Source organism: Lathyrus oleraceus, chromosome 5 (genome assembly GCF_024323335.1).
Source record: "Lathyrus oleraceus cultivar Zhongwan6 chromosome 5, CAAS_Psat_ZW6_1.0, whole genome shotgun sequence".
In the NCBI taxonomy this organism is placed as follows: Eukaryota; Viridiplantae; Streptophyta; class Magnoliopsida; order Fabales; family Fabaceae; genus Lathyrus; species Lathyrus oleraceus.
In genome coordinates, this window is record NC_066583.1 from 486,064,255 (window position 1) to 486,080,719 (window position 16,465).

Below are 16,465 nucleotides of genomic sequence, written 5' to 3' on the forward strand. Positions count from 1 at the left end.
AAACAAACAACATAAATAACAATCAAACCGCAAATTTAAACTAAAAGGTTCCCGTTGAGTACAACAGACATGAAGGGCGCTAATACCTTCCCCTTGCGTAATCGACTCCCGAACCCGAATATGGTTGTGACGACCATTATTCAATTTTTGGAAGGTTTTATCGATATTTTCCTATTCCTTCATTGGGATAAATAAAGTTCGGTGGAGACTCTGTTTGAACATGATTTTTTTCGCGACCATCACGAGGAATCATATTTTTCAAGATGCGACAGTAATGCATCCAATCATATAGAAAAAACATTCTCCCCCTTTCGATAATTTTGGCTAAAATAACTTGCAAGATGCGACTTAAGATGTAATCTTCAAGAAGTAACACACCACAAAAGAGAATATAATAACATCATCAAAACTTATGCAAGGTGGTTGATATACACATCTATACACACCATATAAGAACATCATGCTAGAACATCTTGTCCAACATGATCATTACTCCTCTTTTTTGCCACTGTAGCGGTAAATTCATTATCATCAAGCTATGGATAAGCAAGACATCAAATAACAAGAGTCGCCACCGCACTTTTATTGTTTCCAAGGGAAAAGGGAAAAGTACGAACAAAACCCAAAAAATAAGAATTTTTCAAATCAAAACTAATGAAATGCCAGAGATTACAGGTAAGGGGGTTGGTTACACAGGGGGAAGGTGTTAGCACCCAAAGTGTCCTAGGTACTCCTAGAAAGCCTTTCTTGTGTGCATATGTATTTTGTACAAAGTGATGTTTACAAACAAATAGAATTGGGGCATGAGAAACAAATTTATTAATTATATTTTTGTGTTTGACAAGACCTTTGGACTTGTGCCTACGTACCAACATAAGAATGAGAGATCAAAACCTCGTAGTTCGTGATACAAATTTCAAAGTGGATGCATTGTTTTTAACAAAAATTAGGTTTAAAAGGCACAAAAGCCTAAAAATGGTTTGAATGAGTTAATTCTTTTTGGCTTTTGAAAATTTTAAGTTAAGTATAATTAAGTATATTTACAAGTTTGATTAAAGAATTTTTTTTTGAAAATTCAATGGCATAAGGCCAAAGTTTCTAATTTTCAAAGGGTCTAAGTTTAAAAAAGACAAGTACAAGCAAAGAAGTTTTAAAAAGGGGGGGAAGAGATTTTAAAATTAAAGAGATGGGGAGGAGATGAAGGGACTAATCCTAAGCATAAATTTAAAAGTTAAGAGTTGAAAGGATCTGACCAATGGGTTGCAATCCAATAGGCAAGAATGCCATATAGAAACCCAAATTCCCTTGGACATTAGAATCAAGCAACACACAATGCATAACATATTAACTTGAAGAGCAAGGCATCAAATAAAGATATCCACATCCAAGCTTTAGCCACTCCATAATCTTATTCAAATTGGCTTATGTAGCAGATGAATTCCATAAGTCATAGGTTCAAAATAACAGTTTCACAATGATCATGTTGCAGATGAACTCAAATGGATCTTCAATGATGTATCGATGAAGTTTTAAATTGCAAGCACTTGGTTACATGAAAGTTGGCATTGGCCAAGTCCTTTTGCATATGGATGTTGTCTAAATTCTAAGTCCAATTGTCCAAGATCAAACCAACAGTCCACACAATAGTTTTTTCTAGGGTTTTTGTTCTTATTATGTACATTAATGGTCAAAGACCACACAAGCAAACAAAATATGCACAAACAAGATATATCACACAATATGTCATTAATATAAATAATTAGAATGGTATGAATAATGGCAAATGAATAGAGCTTAAAGTTAAAGGGCATTAAAAGTAAATGGCTTAAAATTAAATGTTAGTTGCTAATGAATTAGAAGTTAGTATTGCTTTTGCTTTTTTTATTTTTTAAGTCATTCTTTGGAGAACACTCAACCCACTTATCACATGCATGGATCCTTGAACCAATACATATTCCAAAGGAAGGAAAAGAGGTCAAGTTTCCACACAATACCATGAAAGAGGGGAGACTTACAATCTCACTAACTAGAATGCTATGCCTTTTTGTGTTAAAAATTTAGCGCTATGTTAAGCAACCGTAATTAGACTTATGTAGAAGACACAACTATTTGAGGCCAGACAATAGAATTTTGGTGTTAATGCAAGTTATAGACATAATATAATGGACTATTGTTTGCTGTGAATTTTGGCGAACAACCTCTGGTTTACCAAAACTTGTAGAATTGGGTTACTTGCAGGATCAACCACACAAATCCTAGGACATGTGCAAATCTAGATGACTTTGAAGATATCTAGAACAACTTTTGTATCTTTCATTTTGGTTCTCTAAATACTTTATGTCGAAAGATGTTGATTAAAAACGTTTAAATAGATGTAAATTTGACAAGATAAGATAAATGGCAGAAAAATAACCGATGAAATACAAAGTGTCGAAAGAAGAAAATGCAGAAAGATAATTGACTGGAAAATATAAAGGGAATTTGTGAAGAACTTTAAACTTTATAAAATAAACTTTGAATGAATTGGTGTTTGTTTACACATACATGTTCCAAATATAACTCTTTTCTCTCACACGGGTACTTTGAGTGTTTTCAGGAATTCTGTACAAGTAAATTTTTCCACCTTCCTTTTTCGATAACAACTACCCTATTTATATACAAATAACATAACTGTTACTAACGACCAAATCCTAAAACCGTGACACATGGCTTTCTTCCTTTCGCCAGATGCTTCCACGCGTCTTCTGCCAAACGTCACAACTCTTTCGAATTTGAAATTACACTTCACGTCGAACTGACGTCTTTCTCCAGGCTTTGTCGAATTGTCGAAATACTACAAGATCCTCCATGTCTGTCAAAGGTGTCTTTCCAGCTGCAGATATCTTGTCGAAATGTCGAAGCTTCAATTTTGTCGAAGTGTCGAACCACACTTATCAACCAAACTGTTTATCCCATGTCGTCATTTGTCGAAAGAACTATTATGTACACCAAATCACATGGCGTCGAAAACGCATGTATACAAATTGCCCCCCAGCAAAGACGTTTCGACTGTTTTTCTGGAGAAACAGTCATTTGTTGTCAACCAGTGTTTTGATGCCATGTCATTTAATCTTTATTAAATCCAAGTCTGATAATCTCAATTTCCAACACAGATTCATCATTACACTTTCTCCAAAATGTCACGTCTAGCCCACGTTCAGAGTTTACTTCCATCATTTCCTCACATCATGGTCTCTTTTCAACTTCCACCTCTTTAACACTCCCATCAGAATCGGCCACGTGTCCCACTATCATCATTACTATTCTAAAGTGTTTCATCATCTTCTTCCTATAAATACCCATAAACCTTTTTCTTTAAACCCTTTTCCGCTTCAACTTATTTATTCTTCATACCCATTTCTTTAAGCTTTCACGTTCTTCTGAGAAATATTCTTAAGTTCTTCCTAACAATGGCGCCTCAGAAACCTTCAAGCAGCAAACATTCCAAGAAGAAAGAAGACTCAGCTTTCTCCCCTGCGCATGATTTAAAGGGACCAATATTTATTGGAAATCAACAGTATGTTCCAGAACCTCCAAATGAGAAAGAAAAAGAATGCATCTATAAATCTCAGGTATTAATCCCTGTTCTTATTTCTGGAAACTGTCATGCCATGTTAGGTCCCCTTCCAAATCCAGAGATTAAACCAGAACGTTTAAGAGAATTTTTCCCATCTTACTTCCACACAAAACCCATAGGCGCTGGAAGAAAACCTCAGCCTAAAGAGAAAGTCGTAAAACATGATGACTCATCGATTTCGACGGATGCTGGAGATTTGAACTTAGCTTATCTAAATTACAATAGAATATTTAGAACCTGTCCCTGGTCGAAAGACCCCTCTGACTACGTATCTTGGTTAGATAAAATCGAAAAGGTTAAAGGGGCTTTTTGGAAAGAAGTAGGCATTTTCGACCTTATTCAGTTGTCGAGAGTAGGACCCAATATCTGCCCAAATATGCTTTTGACCTCTCTCTACTTCTGGGATAGCACTTACAATACTTTTCACCTCCCTTGTGGGATGCTTACGCCTACCCTTTTCGACGCGGCAGCCATTGTTGGCCTTCATCCCAATGGTGTAGATTTCGACCATAATGTCCTTAATGAAGATACCATTGCTTTCGAGACTAGCCTTGCCCCCTATTCTTTATTTACGTCCCAATGGTAGATGAAGAAGAAGTAAAAAATAGGATTGTCGAATGGCCAAGGTTAGTGCAAATAACACCAACTGATGAAGGGATTAGCCTTCGACAAGCTTTCAAAAGCTATGTCATGATGTTTGCCAAGAGGTATCAATTTACTTCGACCATGGCACCTTTTGCTGATAGAAAAATTGGACCTAAGTGGTTTACCCAACAACTGCCTTTGGAAATGCAGAAAGATGAAAATATATTTCTGAATGTTTGGGAATCATTCTTAACCCCAAGGCTCCTTTTTTCTTATCGTAACACCACTAAAAACCAAATTGCTTTGATAGTTTATCAACCCAACCTTGTTTCTAGACAGTTTGGCCTAATCCAGATAAAACCTCGACCTATATTACCCAAGAAAGGATCCATCATCTTTTATAACTCCCTTCATACTGAAGACGAAGGCAGAGAACTGTCGAAGAAATTGACTGATGACTCTCTCGACATTCGACCCGTTATATTTCGACCATCATTCTTATGTACTCCTGAGTTTGATGAATGGTGGTAAGATTATTATTCCAACAGATTTTTCGACGTAGCTGCCTTTGCTACACAATTGACAAATGCTTTCGCTTCTGTGCAGGATCGGACCAAAAAAGGTATTCAAAGACACATTAGGGAGATACAGAAATTTCAAAAATACTTTGAAACTGCGTATAGACCTGATGATCTTAGTCGAACCATACACGAAGCAGCAACAGAATTAAAACGTAAACTGATGGAGAAGTTTTAAAAACTGTCATTGCCTTCAAATCTTCGACCAGAGGCGCGCTATGACCTGGCTTTCAGTTGTCATCCACCAAAGTTTCCTCCTTTGCCAACTGCTGAATTTGGGGTGGCATTCAGCCCTCCATTTCCAGATTGGTTCGTTTGTGGGGATTTTATGAAAATTCTCCGTCAACAGTACAAAAGACCTGCTGAGCGTGTGGTTCTGACTAAGTATCATCTAGGAGAATACCCAGGACACCTTCATATTGGAATAGAACATGTTCGCGTGGAAGATCCCATTCTTGAAGGTGTTCACAGAAAACATGATTTTTCTTTTGTTTTTCTAACTGTATTATCATGTATTTCTTATATTCGTTTCTGAATCTTCTTTGTTTCCTTAACCGTGAGGATTCCTGCCAAGAAACCTTCTGTCGAAGCATCACCAAGTGCTGCTAAGAAACCTTCGACAAAGGTACAACCCTTTTCTTTTCCTTATTTGTTTTCTCCTTTTTTTTTAAACTAATTGGCTTTGTTCTGCATGACTAGGTAAGTCGAAAACCCGCAACAGTCCAAAAGAGAAAGAGTGAAGAGGAGAAAGAAAAGGATAATGTCCCTAACGAAGAATCTGGTGACGAATCTCCAGAGCTAATCCCCCCTCCTTAGAAGAAAAAGAAACTTACAAAGGTCTCTTCCCAAAGATCCATTGCTAAATCAACTAGGAAGGACTCTGCAAGTACTCCCACTGCTAAACATCCGTCGAAGGATACGGAGAGTGAGAAATCCAGCTTTAACACTGAGATTCCTGAGGTAAGTTTTTTATTTCGACAGTATATATTCACTTTTCCTGCATCTTTTTTCTTCTAAATCTTAGAATTATTTTCAGGAACACGTGGTTGTCGAAAGGACACCTGAGAAAATTCTGGAGGAAACAGTCCCAGAAGAAGATATCCTCGCAAGTGATCCTGTCAGGCAAACTGTAGCAGAGTTCGACACTACAGTGGGTGAAACTTCTGAGGATGAATCTCATCCTCATCCAGGATTAGATGTTGCAACTCATGGTGATGACACTGACATGGAGGCTGGGGTCGAAGATAATCATGAAGACGAAGCTACCAAAGATGGGGACAACCAGTCGAAACACACAGAGGCTGAGCAAACTTTAGAGCGAAACACTCCAACTGCTCCTGGCCAGACCCAACGGAGTGGCAAATCAACTGGTTCGAATAGCTTCTCTCGCGAGGAGCTTGAAAATCTCAAAGTGCAAAGACCCTTAGAGTATCTAAAGGCCATGCTTAGCGCCCATTTTAACTTCCAAGATTCTTCTCAGAGTAGTTCGACTACTTCTGGGGCCACTTCTGAAGCACCATCACTTGGCAACATCTTGACCAAAATTAAAACGAAAATCCTTGATGTTGATTTGTTCAAAATTTTGAAAGAGAACTCCCTTGCTCACCTTGAACTTAAAAAACTTTTGAAACAAGTTAATGTCTTGGAAGCTTCTGCTGAGGTTGGAAGTTTTGTGATGGAGCTGATGACCCTTATTGACCTGGCCACTGCAGATCTTCTTCGTCAGAGGGATCTTACCAATCAAATCTCCTCAAAGTCTGAAACTCAAACTGCTGAATGGGATGCTGTTTCGACTTCGACTGACAAAGTTTCAAGGTTGCAAAAGCTTTCTGAAACTTATGTCAAAGAAGTTGTTGCTTGTGATGACAACATCCAAAAATGGGAGAAACAGATAGCAGCACTTCAAGAAAAGATCTCCCAAGAGAAAAAACGTAAGGCATCCATACAACAACCTAGGCAGAACGAGATTGACGAAGAGTTGAGGGTGGGTATTCGACATGCAGAGAAGGCCCAGCAACTTAGTCAAGAGATTGAGACTCTCTCTACCCACAAAAGTCTTTGTGATCATCGGATCCAGTTTCAGAGGCAGAAATTCACCACTTTGAAGGAAACTTTTGCCAGTCTTAACTTGTAATCGAATTAATTTTAACAGCTTTCAGCCCTTTGAGGCTTTCTTTGTAATAACTTTAATGCCATTTTTATTTGGCAAATCTTATCACAATTATGTTTGCAATTATTCTATTATTATTTTTATTTCCTACAATATTGGCTTATATTTTTTCAAATACTTGCCATTTATCCTTAGGATTCTCTCATCCTTTCCTATTTCTTCTATCTCATACGCGCCATTTGAAAATATTTTCAAAATCTGGAAAGGTCCTTCCCACTTAGGAGACCACTTTCCCATTAACTTATCCTTTCGATCCATAGGAAGGATTACTTTCCACACAAGGTCACCAATTAAGAAGGTCTTGAATTTTATTTTCTTATTGTAAAACCTTTCGACTCTCTCCTTTTGTCTTCTTATTAGATCTAGCGCGCGCAGCCTTTCTTCGTCTAGATCAACTAATTCATCCATCATCATACTCCAGTATATATCTGGTGGGATTTCATGATGCCTTTGCACTCTAACTGATTGCAAATATATTTCGACTGGTAAAACTGCATCATGTCCGTAAGTCAACTTAAATGGAGTCGAATTCGTTGCTTCTTTAGGAGACGTTCGACAATCCCACAAGGCTTGATCTAAAGTCTTATGCCAATGTCTAGGTTTTTTCCCTACATGCTTCTTAATCAAATTTATCACTACCTTGTTAGCTGCTTCAACCTGCCCATTGGCTTGAGCATAGTAAGGTGTCGAAGTAAGGAGTTTAAAACCTGTTTCTTGTGCAAATTTCTGCATGTTTTTACCAGTGAACACAGATCCTTGATCTGTTGTTATTGTTTCAGGTATCCCAAATCTATAAATTATGTACTTTTGGATAAATTCTATGACTGCTTCTTGATCCACATTTACCAATGGTATAGCTTCAATCCATTTAGTGAAATAGTCTATCCCAACCAAAATGTACCTTTGTCCTTTTGAAGAAGCTGGTCGAATTTCCCCAATCAAGTCTAAAGCCCATCCTCTAAATGGCCAAGGCTTTATAATTGAATGCAACTCACTTGCAGGAACATGAGGTATGCCTGCATGTACTTGACACTCCTGACATCCTTTTTCAAATTCGACACAGTCCTTCAGCATTGTTGGCCAATACATTCCTTGTCGAAATAATAACCACTTCATTTTGTGACCTGCTTGGTGTGCGCCACACGCTCCACTGTGTACATTCGACAAGGCTATGTAGGCTTCGTCCTCACCTAAGCATTTCAACAAGACTCCTTCTGCAGTCTTTTTGAACAATTCATTTCCAAAAAGTACATAACTCAAAGTTCTATATTTTATCTTTCTTTCTGCTTTCTGATTTGGGTCTTGTAGATAATTCTTGATAGGCTTTCTCCAGTCTGTAATTCCTGAATCATCTATGTTGAATATCTCAAAGTTTTCTTCGTCACTGTATCCTAATCTTATTGACTCCAGATCTGATGGGGACAACTTGGTGGATACGACTCTTCCTCTGACTTCAATAGCTTCTTCTAATTTTTCCTTCGATACTTTGTATCTAGATGCTAGTTGAGCAAGATCGTTCGCCTCTTGGTTCTCCAGCCTAGGAATGTGCCTGAAGACCACATTGTCGAATTCCTTGAGAAGTCTATTGGCTATTACAAAGTACATGATTAAATTTTCTTTCATGCATTTATACTCTTTCGTCAACTGCTTTATCACCAGTTCGGAGTCGCCCATTATTTCGACTCTTGTTGCCCCTAATTTCAACAAGATTTCAAGTCCAACGATCAAAGCTTCATATTCTGTTTCATTATATGAACACAGACTTTCAACTTTGTACTTGAATTTTGTTGGAATTCTGTCAGGAGAAATAATCAACATCCCAACGCCAGTTCCATTCTTATGACTGGAACCGTCGAAATACAGTTTCCAAGGTTCTAATTCGACATATCCCACATCTTCGTCTATAGAGTGGTCGGCTATGAAATCAGCGACCACTTGTCCTTTCACAGCTTTTAAAGGCAGATATTTCAAGGAGTATTCTGTTAATGCTAAAGCCCATTTTCCAATTCGACTGTGTAAAATAGATTTAGATAACATATACTTTATTACGTCGAAATGGGAGGAAATATATACATCCACAGGTTTTATATAATGCTTCAATTTCATACAAGAGAAATATACACATAGACATAGTTTTTCTATAATACTATATCTAGTTTCAACATCATTCAGGACTCTACTAAGATAGTAAATGGCTCTTTCGACGCCATTCTCATCTTCTTGACACAACATACTTCCTAATGTTTTGTCTGATGTCGAGACGTACAATCTCATACTTCTTTTTCTGCAAGGAGACATCAGGATTGGAGGACTAGCCAGGTATTCCTTGATTTTGTCGAAGGCCACTTGCTGTTCCTGCCCCCATGCAAAGTCTTCCTTCTTTAGTCGAAGTAGTGGAGAGAAAGCTTGCGTCTTCCCACTGAGATTGGAGATGAATCTTCTGAGAAAGTGATTTTCCCTAGCAGAGACTGCAACCCCTTTTTGGTTGATGGCGCTTTCGCCTTCATTATGGCTTTGGCTTTGTTTTCATTTATTTCGATCCCCTTCTTGTGGACCATAAAACCTAAGAAATCACCCGCCTGCACACCAAAAGCACATTTAAGTGGGTTCATTTTCAAACCAAACTTCCTCATCCTTTCAAAGGACTGTCGAAGATGGTCTATATGACTTTTCCCTGAAACAGACTTAATCACGATATCGTCAATATACACATGCACGAAAGTTTCAATAAAGTCATGAAAGATGGAATTCATAGCACGTTGGTAAGTTGCTTCAGCATTCTTTAAACCAAAAGGCATTACTACCCATTCGTACGTTCCTATTGCTCCAGGACAACGGAACGCCGTTTTAGGAACATCTTCCTCAGCGATAAAAATTTGATTATAGCCAGAGTATCCGTCTAACATACTTAAGTACTCATGGCCGGCTGTAGAATCTATAAGCATTTCTGCCACTGGCATAGGATATTCATCCTTTGGAATAGCCGAGTTTAAGTCTCGAAAATCAATGCATACCCTAAGTTTGCCATTTTTCTTAATTACTGGAACAATATTTGCAATCCATTCGACATACCTGGTTGTGCGGATGAACTTGCATTTTAGAAGTCTTTCGACCTCTTCTTTTATTTTCGACAGAATCTCTGGTGCGAAGCGTCTTGGAATCTGCTTCACTGGCTTCTTTCCTTCTATTATTGGTAACTGCAATTCGACCAAACTTCTGTCTAGACCAGGCATCTCGTCGTAATCCCACGCGAAGCAGTCTTTGAATTCTTTCAGCAACTGAACTATTTCGACTTTGAACTGGGGGTCCATTTTTGCGCTTATGTATGTTGGTTTATGTTCTGCCCCCACTCCTAAGTTTATTTCTTCTAACGGATCCTGCGCCACCATCTTCTCGTTAGTTGACACTGGATCTTTTTCGAACCCTAGAGGTTCGTCGTCATAAATGGCGTCAAGCTTTTGGTGTTGCCATTCGCCCATTTGGTTGTTATCATGATCTTCTGCAACGTCTCCTTGGGGACATTATTTGTTGGAGTTTTCTTGGTTGGCTTCGACAACCATGTATTTTACTTCAGCCTCAAGGGCCTCTTTGAGTTTGTTTTCGGCTACGTAAGCCGTAATTTTTTCGAGCGCTGATTCTTTACTCGTCATCGTCAAACTCGCTTCCCCATCCTGTTGGCGCTATGTGAGTAGTTCCCCACATGTAAGTTTCGCCAATTACTTCTTTATCCCACTGGAAATCATGCATAGGATGAAGGTACATGGAGCAATAGGCGTTTTCTGTCGCCTTTAAGTCGAATTCGGCTGGACTGCATGGAGGTATGTGAGCCAGGTTTTTGTCGAAGCTTTGACTGTTGACATTGTTTATCTCTGTCATGAAGTAGCTTTGATCAGCCTCAATGTTTTCGACGATCCCGTCTGGCCTCCATATGGCTATTCGCTGATGCATTGAAGAGGGTACGGCTCCTACGCCATGAATCCACTCCCTTCCAAGCAGTAGGTTGTAGTTTGCCCTTGAAGCGATGACCATAAACATCGTTGGCCTTGTTATGGTTCCAACGGTCAGATTCACTTGGATAATGCCCATGGTGGTCCCCACTTTTCCTTCATAATTCGACAGTACCATGTTGTGAGGTTTCGCGTCTGAATCGTCTTTTCCAATCTTCTTCAGCATGAAATGGGGCATCAGATTCACTGCTGCTCCCCCGTCCACCAGTATCTTATTCACACCAACATTCTCCACCTTTCCTTTTATGAACAAAGGCTTCAAATGCGCTTTCATGGAGTCATCTGGTCTTTCGAAGAAAGCGTTCTGCTCTTCGACGCATCCATTATTCATCACGTAGTAACAGACAGGCCTGTGTGCCATTGTTTCCTCTTCCATCTCGTCCTCTTCGTCTTCGACCTCCATAACTCTATCATAGTCCCTCGGGAGCATATATACCACGTTACAGATCACATTGAAGGATGATTCTGAGTTAGATTCGAAATTGTCAGTTACTTCGTCATCTTCCTGTATCCTCGCCTTCGACGCCACTAGTTCGACAGTGCTGCCAGGATTGATCTGGAGGGGAGTCTCTTTTCTGCTCCTTGTCTGACGATTGTTGCTAGATTCTGCTTTGCCTTTGCCGTCAGTGTCTTTTTCATTCATGCTCTTTTCTGCAGCCTCTATTTCTACCCTCTTCTGCCTCTGGAATCTCCTCCATTGGGATCTAGACATGGGGTTTTTGCCTTTGTAAATCTCTGAAGGATATGGTCTTGGCTTATGTTTTTCCATTTCCTTCTTGCCTTCCATTGAAGCGCCCCTCTGAACCTTAAATTTTCCCCATTTTTTCTGCCCTTGGGCATCTCTAATGGGTTGAACCCATTTGTCGTCCGTTGCTTTGTTAGATGGTTTATAGGTGTTGTGGCGTCTTTCTCCATGTCTCCACTGGTGGTGATCACTTCTCCTTGGGTCATATCTTACCGTTCCCCAACTCTCTTTCCTCTTGGATTTATCCACTGCTTCAAGGTTGGTTGCTGCCTTCCTGTCGAAGATTGCACTGTAGCGTGGGCATAGCATTACTTCGGTTTTCATCCTTTGGCACCTCTTGATGAATTCTATTAAGTTTTCCTCCTCTTTAGGATACGCCAGCCTTTGGTACTCCTTTCGACGATGATCTTCGCCCACTTTGGCCTGGTCCCTCTGAGATATTTCCACCATATTTACCCCAACATTTCGTTCGTCACTGATGCTTAATTCGTTCATCTTTCTAATGAGTCTCTCTTCTTCGCCTTCGACGCCTTTTGGTGTTTGGTCGAAATCTTTCTCTGGGCAGCATCACCAAGATATGTTCTTGGGACCACTTTTGCAACAACATTTGTTCCCATTTCTTCTGGGGTCTTCCATTATCCTACGCAGAATCCCACTGACCACAGGCTTGAGAGGGCCATTGACGCAGTTTGCGACATCACCTGTCTTTGCTTGGTCGGGATCAAGGCCTTCAGCAACCTTGTTTTCAATAATGAGGTCTTTAGTAACCTTCTTTTCCTCAACTGTTTCTTCATTGTTGTCTGAAGAAACATCTCCCCAACCGCTTGGTTGGACTGCGTTGATGTCGATCTGAGAGCTTGCAGGCGCATTGTACTTCACGAGATAATCATACTTTCCACTTGGCTCTCCCAAGAGGTCCCAGTTTGCATCTTCGACAGTGCCATCACTGTCCTTCTTGTCGAAACCTTCAGTAGTTTCCATCTTTCTCTGGTTGTCGAAGCCTTCAGTAACTTCCACTTCGTTCTGGCTTGTGAGATCATCAACAATCTCAACCATGTTGATGTTTGTGTTGAAACATCCAGGAGCCTCCACCATCTCCAAATTGCCATCAGGAGCAACTTCGATCTCCACCATGTTCACGATGGATGGTTCAGCGTAGTGGGCTTCGACTGGCTGTATGGGGTTCGAATCGATCCTCATCTGCTGTTTTGGTTTGTCACCAAACTTCAGCCTTCCGTCACGGATAGCATTTTGAACGAAATCCCTGAAAAGGAAACAACGAGACGTTTTATGGCCCAGAAAATTATGGTATTTACAAAAACCTCTCTTTTTCTGTTGTTCCATAGGTGGTTCCTTAGCGCCTGGAGGTTTTATTAACTGACCATCTTTAACCAACAGGTCGAAAATTTCGTCACATTTGGTGATGTCGAATGTATAAGTCCTTTTGGGGAACTTATCGTTGGTTTCGACTGGGTTTACGTTCGACGGAGTTAGTACTTTGCATGAATAAGGTGGGCCTTGCTTTAGTTCTGCTAGGTCAATCTCTTGTTCGTCGAAGTTACTTGGTTTATTTTCGTCGTACTCATCATCTTGGCGAACCCCTACGTAGGCCACCCTTTCCTTTTTATTCTTATTTGCTCTGAATTTTTCGTCCCTTAATCTTTCGACCTGTCTCACTCTATCTGCTAATTGTGCCATATCCCTCAGATACTGGGTATCTAGTTTCTTCCTTATAGAATAATCTAGTCCCCCTGCGGCCATTTCGACTAACTCATGTTCCGGCACCGGAGTGAAACATCTAGCCTTTAGCAATCTGAACCTATTTAAATAATCGTCTATTGGTTCTGAGTGTTTTCTCTTAACACTCGCTAATTCTTTCAGACTTATTTTTGTTTGTCCCATGTAGAATTGTTCATGGAACAGCCTTTCTAATTGGGTCCACGTGTATACTGAGTTTGCAGGCAAAGATGTAAACCAAGTAAACGCGTTTTTCATTAAGGAACTAGGGAAATATTTTATTTTCAAATTTTCATTACGGGCTATTTCCCCTGCTTCGATCAAATAACGTGCCACATGTTCTATGGTGGACTCACTAGTGTCTCTTGAGAACTTTGTGAACTTAGGAACTTTCCATCTTGGTGGTAGTTCTTCTTGCAGAATATATTCCGACAACGGGGAAGCGTAACTGGGCCTTTGTAATCCCATGTTCATCCCATTTTGTGCCATTATTGTTTCGACCATGGCTGCTAAATTGTTTTCGACAGGCGGATTATTATACCGTATTTGTTGTTGCAACACAGCATCCGCATCTTGGCCTCTCTGGATTACTATCCTTCTAGGCTCTTGTGGAATAGGGATTTCGACACGAGGCTGTTCGACTACATCCTCTCGGTTTCTGACGTTTGTTTGAGGATTGTCTAACGGTATTTGGTTTATCGTAGGCTCTTCCTGGACCGCTACCACTGGGTTATGAACCACTTGTTCCCTCTGTCGAGTTTGAGGGACTCCAAAAAAGTCAGCAATGCGCGTCATTTGCGCTGCCAACAATTGGTTTGTTTGGGTGGTGTTTTGTATTAGAGGGTTAAACACCGCTCCCATTTGTTGTGTCAACATTTGGACCATATCATGATTACTCTCGTCCATTTGTTGTCTAATTACTTGCGCCGAATTATTTGTTATCGGCGGCACGTAAAGTGGTTGTTGATTTAGTCTACTCATGTTCCCTTCATATCCTGACCCTTGTAAAGGTGAAGACATATTGGCCATAGAATCAGAATACACTACTGGGGAGTTGTGTAGATTTGCCATTACTGAAGTTGGCATTCCAAATGGTTGTTCCCTACCAGGCGGAGGCATGGTGAAATTTGTCACAAAGGGCCTAGAAGCATTTCCCATAGGAGGGGGTGTCCCAACGGGCATTTGTTGTGCCCTGAAGGACGAACTAGGTGCATTTTGTGATATTGAAACCGCTGGTATTGATCCTGTTGGCGAAGGTATAACCTCTGACACCGGGACTGATCCTACGTTGCCTCCTGTCGAAGGGACATGGTTGGATACTGGGACGGCTTCATTTGGATTAGAATTATTTGGATTATTTGGCTGATTCGCCATTTTCCTTACTCTCGTTCTTTTAGGTATTTCTACGTCGGATACGGCCAATTTACCGCTTCTTAGTCTCATACAACGAAGAAACGCTTTGACTAACGGTTATCTACGTTTCTAGATTTCTGCACTGTCCCACTGGGCGTGCCAATTTGTTCGCTGTGAATTTTGGCGAACAACCTCTGGTTTACCAAAACTTGTAGAATTGGGTTACTTGCAGGATCAACCATACAAATCCTAGAACATGTGCAGATCTAGATGACTTTGAAGATATCTAGAACAACTTTTGTATCTTTCATTTTGGTTCTCTAAATACTTTATGTCGAAAGATGTTGATTAAAAACGTTTAAATAGATGTAAATTTGACAAGATAAGATAAATGGCAGAAAAATAACTGATGAAATACAAAGTGTCGAAAGAAGAAAATGCAGAAAGATAATTGACTGGAAAATATAAAGGGAATTTGTGAAGAACTTTAAACTTTATAAAATAAACTTTGAATGAATTGGTGTTTGTTTACACATACATGTTCCAAATATAACTCTTTTCTCTCACACGGGTACTTTGAGTGTTTTCAGGAATTCTGTACAAGTAAATTTTTCCACCTTCCTTTTTCGATAACAACTACCCTATTTATATACAAATAACATAACTGTTATTAATGACCAAATCCTAAAACCGTGACACATGGCTTTCTTCCTTTCGCCAGATGCTTCCACGCGTCTTCTGCCAAACGTCACAACTCTTTCGAATTTGAAATTACACTTCACGTCGAATTGACGTCTTTCTCCAGGCTTTGTCGAATTGTCGAAATACTACAACATCCTCCATGTCTGTCAAAGGGGAGACTTACAATGAAAGAGGGGAGACTTATAATCTCACTAACTAGAATGCTATGCCTTTTTGTGTTAAAAATTTAGCGCTATGTTAAGCAACCGTAATTAGACTTATGTAGAAGACACAACTATTTAAGGCCAGGCAATAGAATTTTGGTGTTAATGCAAGTTATAGACATAATATAATGGACTATACTCATGGAACATACCACACACAAACAGAATATGCAAAAGAGGTGGCCTAATCTCATCCATACTTATGTTGATTTTTCAATCAACTAGCCTTAGGACCTTGAGATATCATAGGACCATGACATGAATGCACAAAGAAGGGGAATAAGATGAAGAGGGAGGGGAATAAATCAAAACTCAAATTGGACAAAGGAGGACTTTTATCAAATTAATATCATTCATTCATTTTGGGAGATGGAATATACATTCCATCAATCCCCTAAATCCAATGATCTTAACCTAGCAAAGTCAAATCAACCTTGACCAAGGCCCAACAACACAACTCAAACTTATACAAACAATTAAAATGGCTCAACACAATTATTTGGCATTTATTCAATTTAAAAATACTAAAAATAATGCATTAAAATAAATATGGTTTGTCAAATTCCTAAAATCTCGTCAAAACACCAAAGAAATGGCCATGAGATTTATCATAGGTCAAACAAGGTCAAAGGACCTTGGAGAAAAAATTTCAGAATTTTTGGAGACTTAAAAGTATTTTTAAATAATTAAAAATATTTACAAAATCAATTAAATCATGAAAAATATTAATAATGATCCAAAAAATAATTTTAATTCAAAATATGAAAGA

General features: G+C 39.3%; 1 protein-coding gene across 1 annotated transcript; it reads left to right on the plus strand.

The window, feature by feature from the left end:
• The first annotated feature begins 5,522 nt into the window (after positions 1-5,522).
• Positions 5,523-6,947, plus strand: LOC127082824 (uncharacterized). The gene is made up of 2 exons (XM_051023062.1): positions 5,523-5,739; positions 5,816-6,947. The coding sequence occupies exon 2, from the start codon at positions 6,005-6,007 to the stop codon at positions 6,911-6,913; it is 909 nt and encodes a 302-aa protein (XP_050879019.1). The 5' UTR covers positions 5,523-5,739; positions 5,816-6,004; the 3' UTR covers positions 6,914-6,947.
• Positions 6,948-16,465: the final 9,518 nt, after the last annotated feature.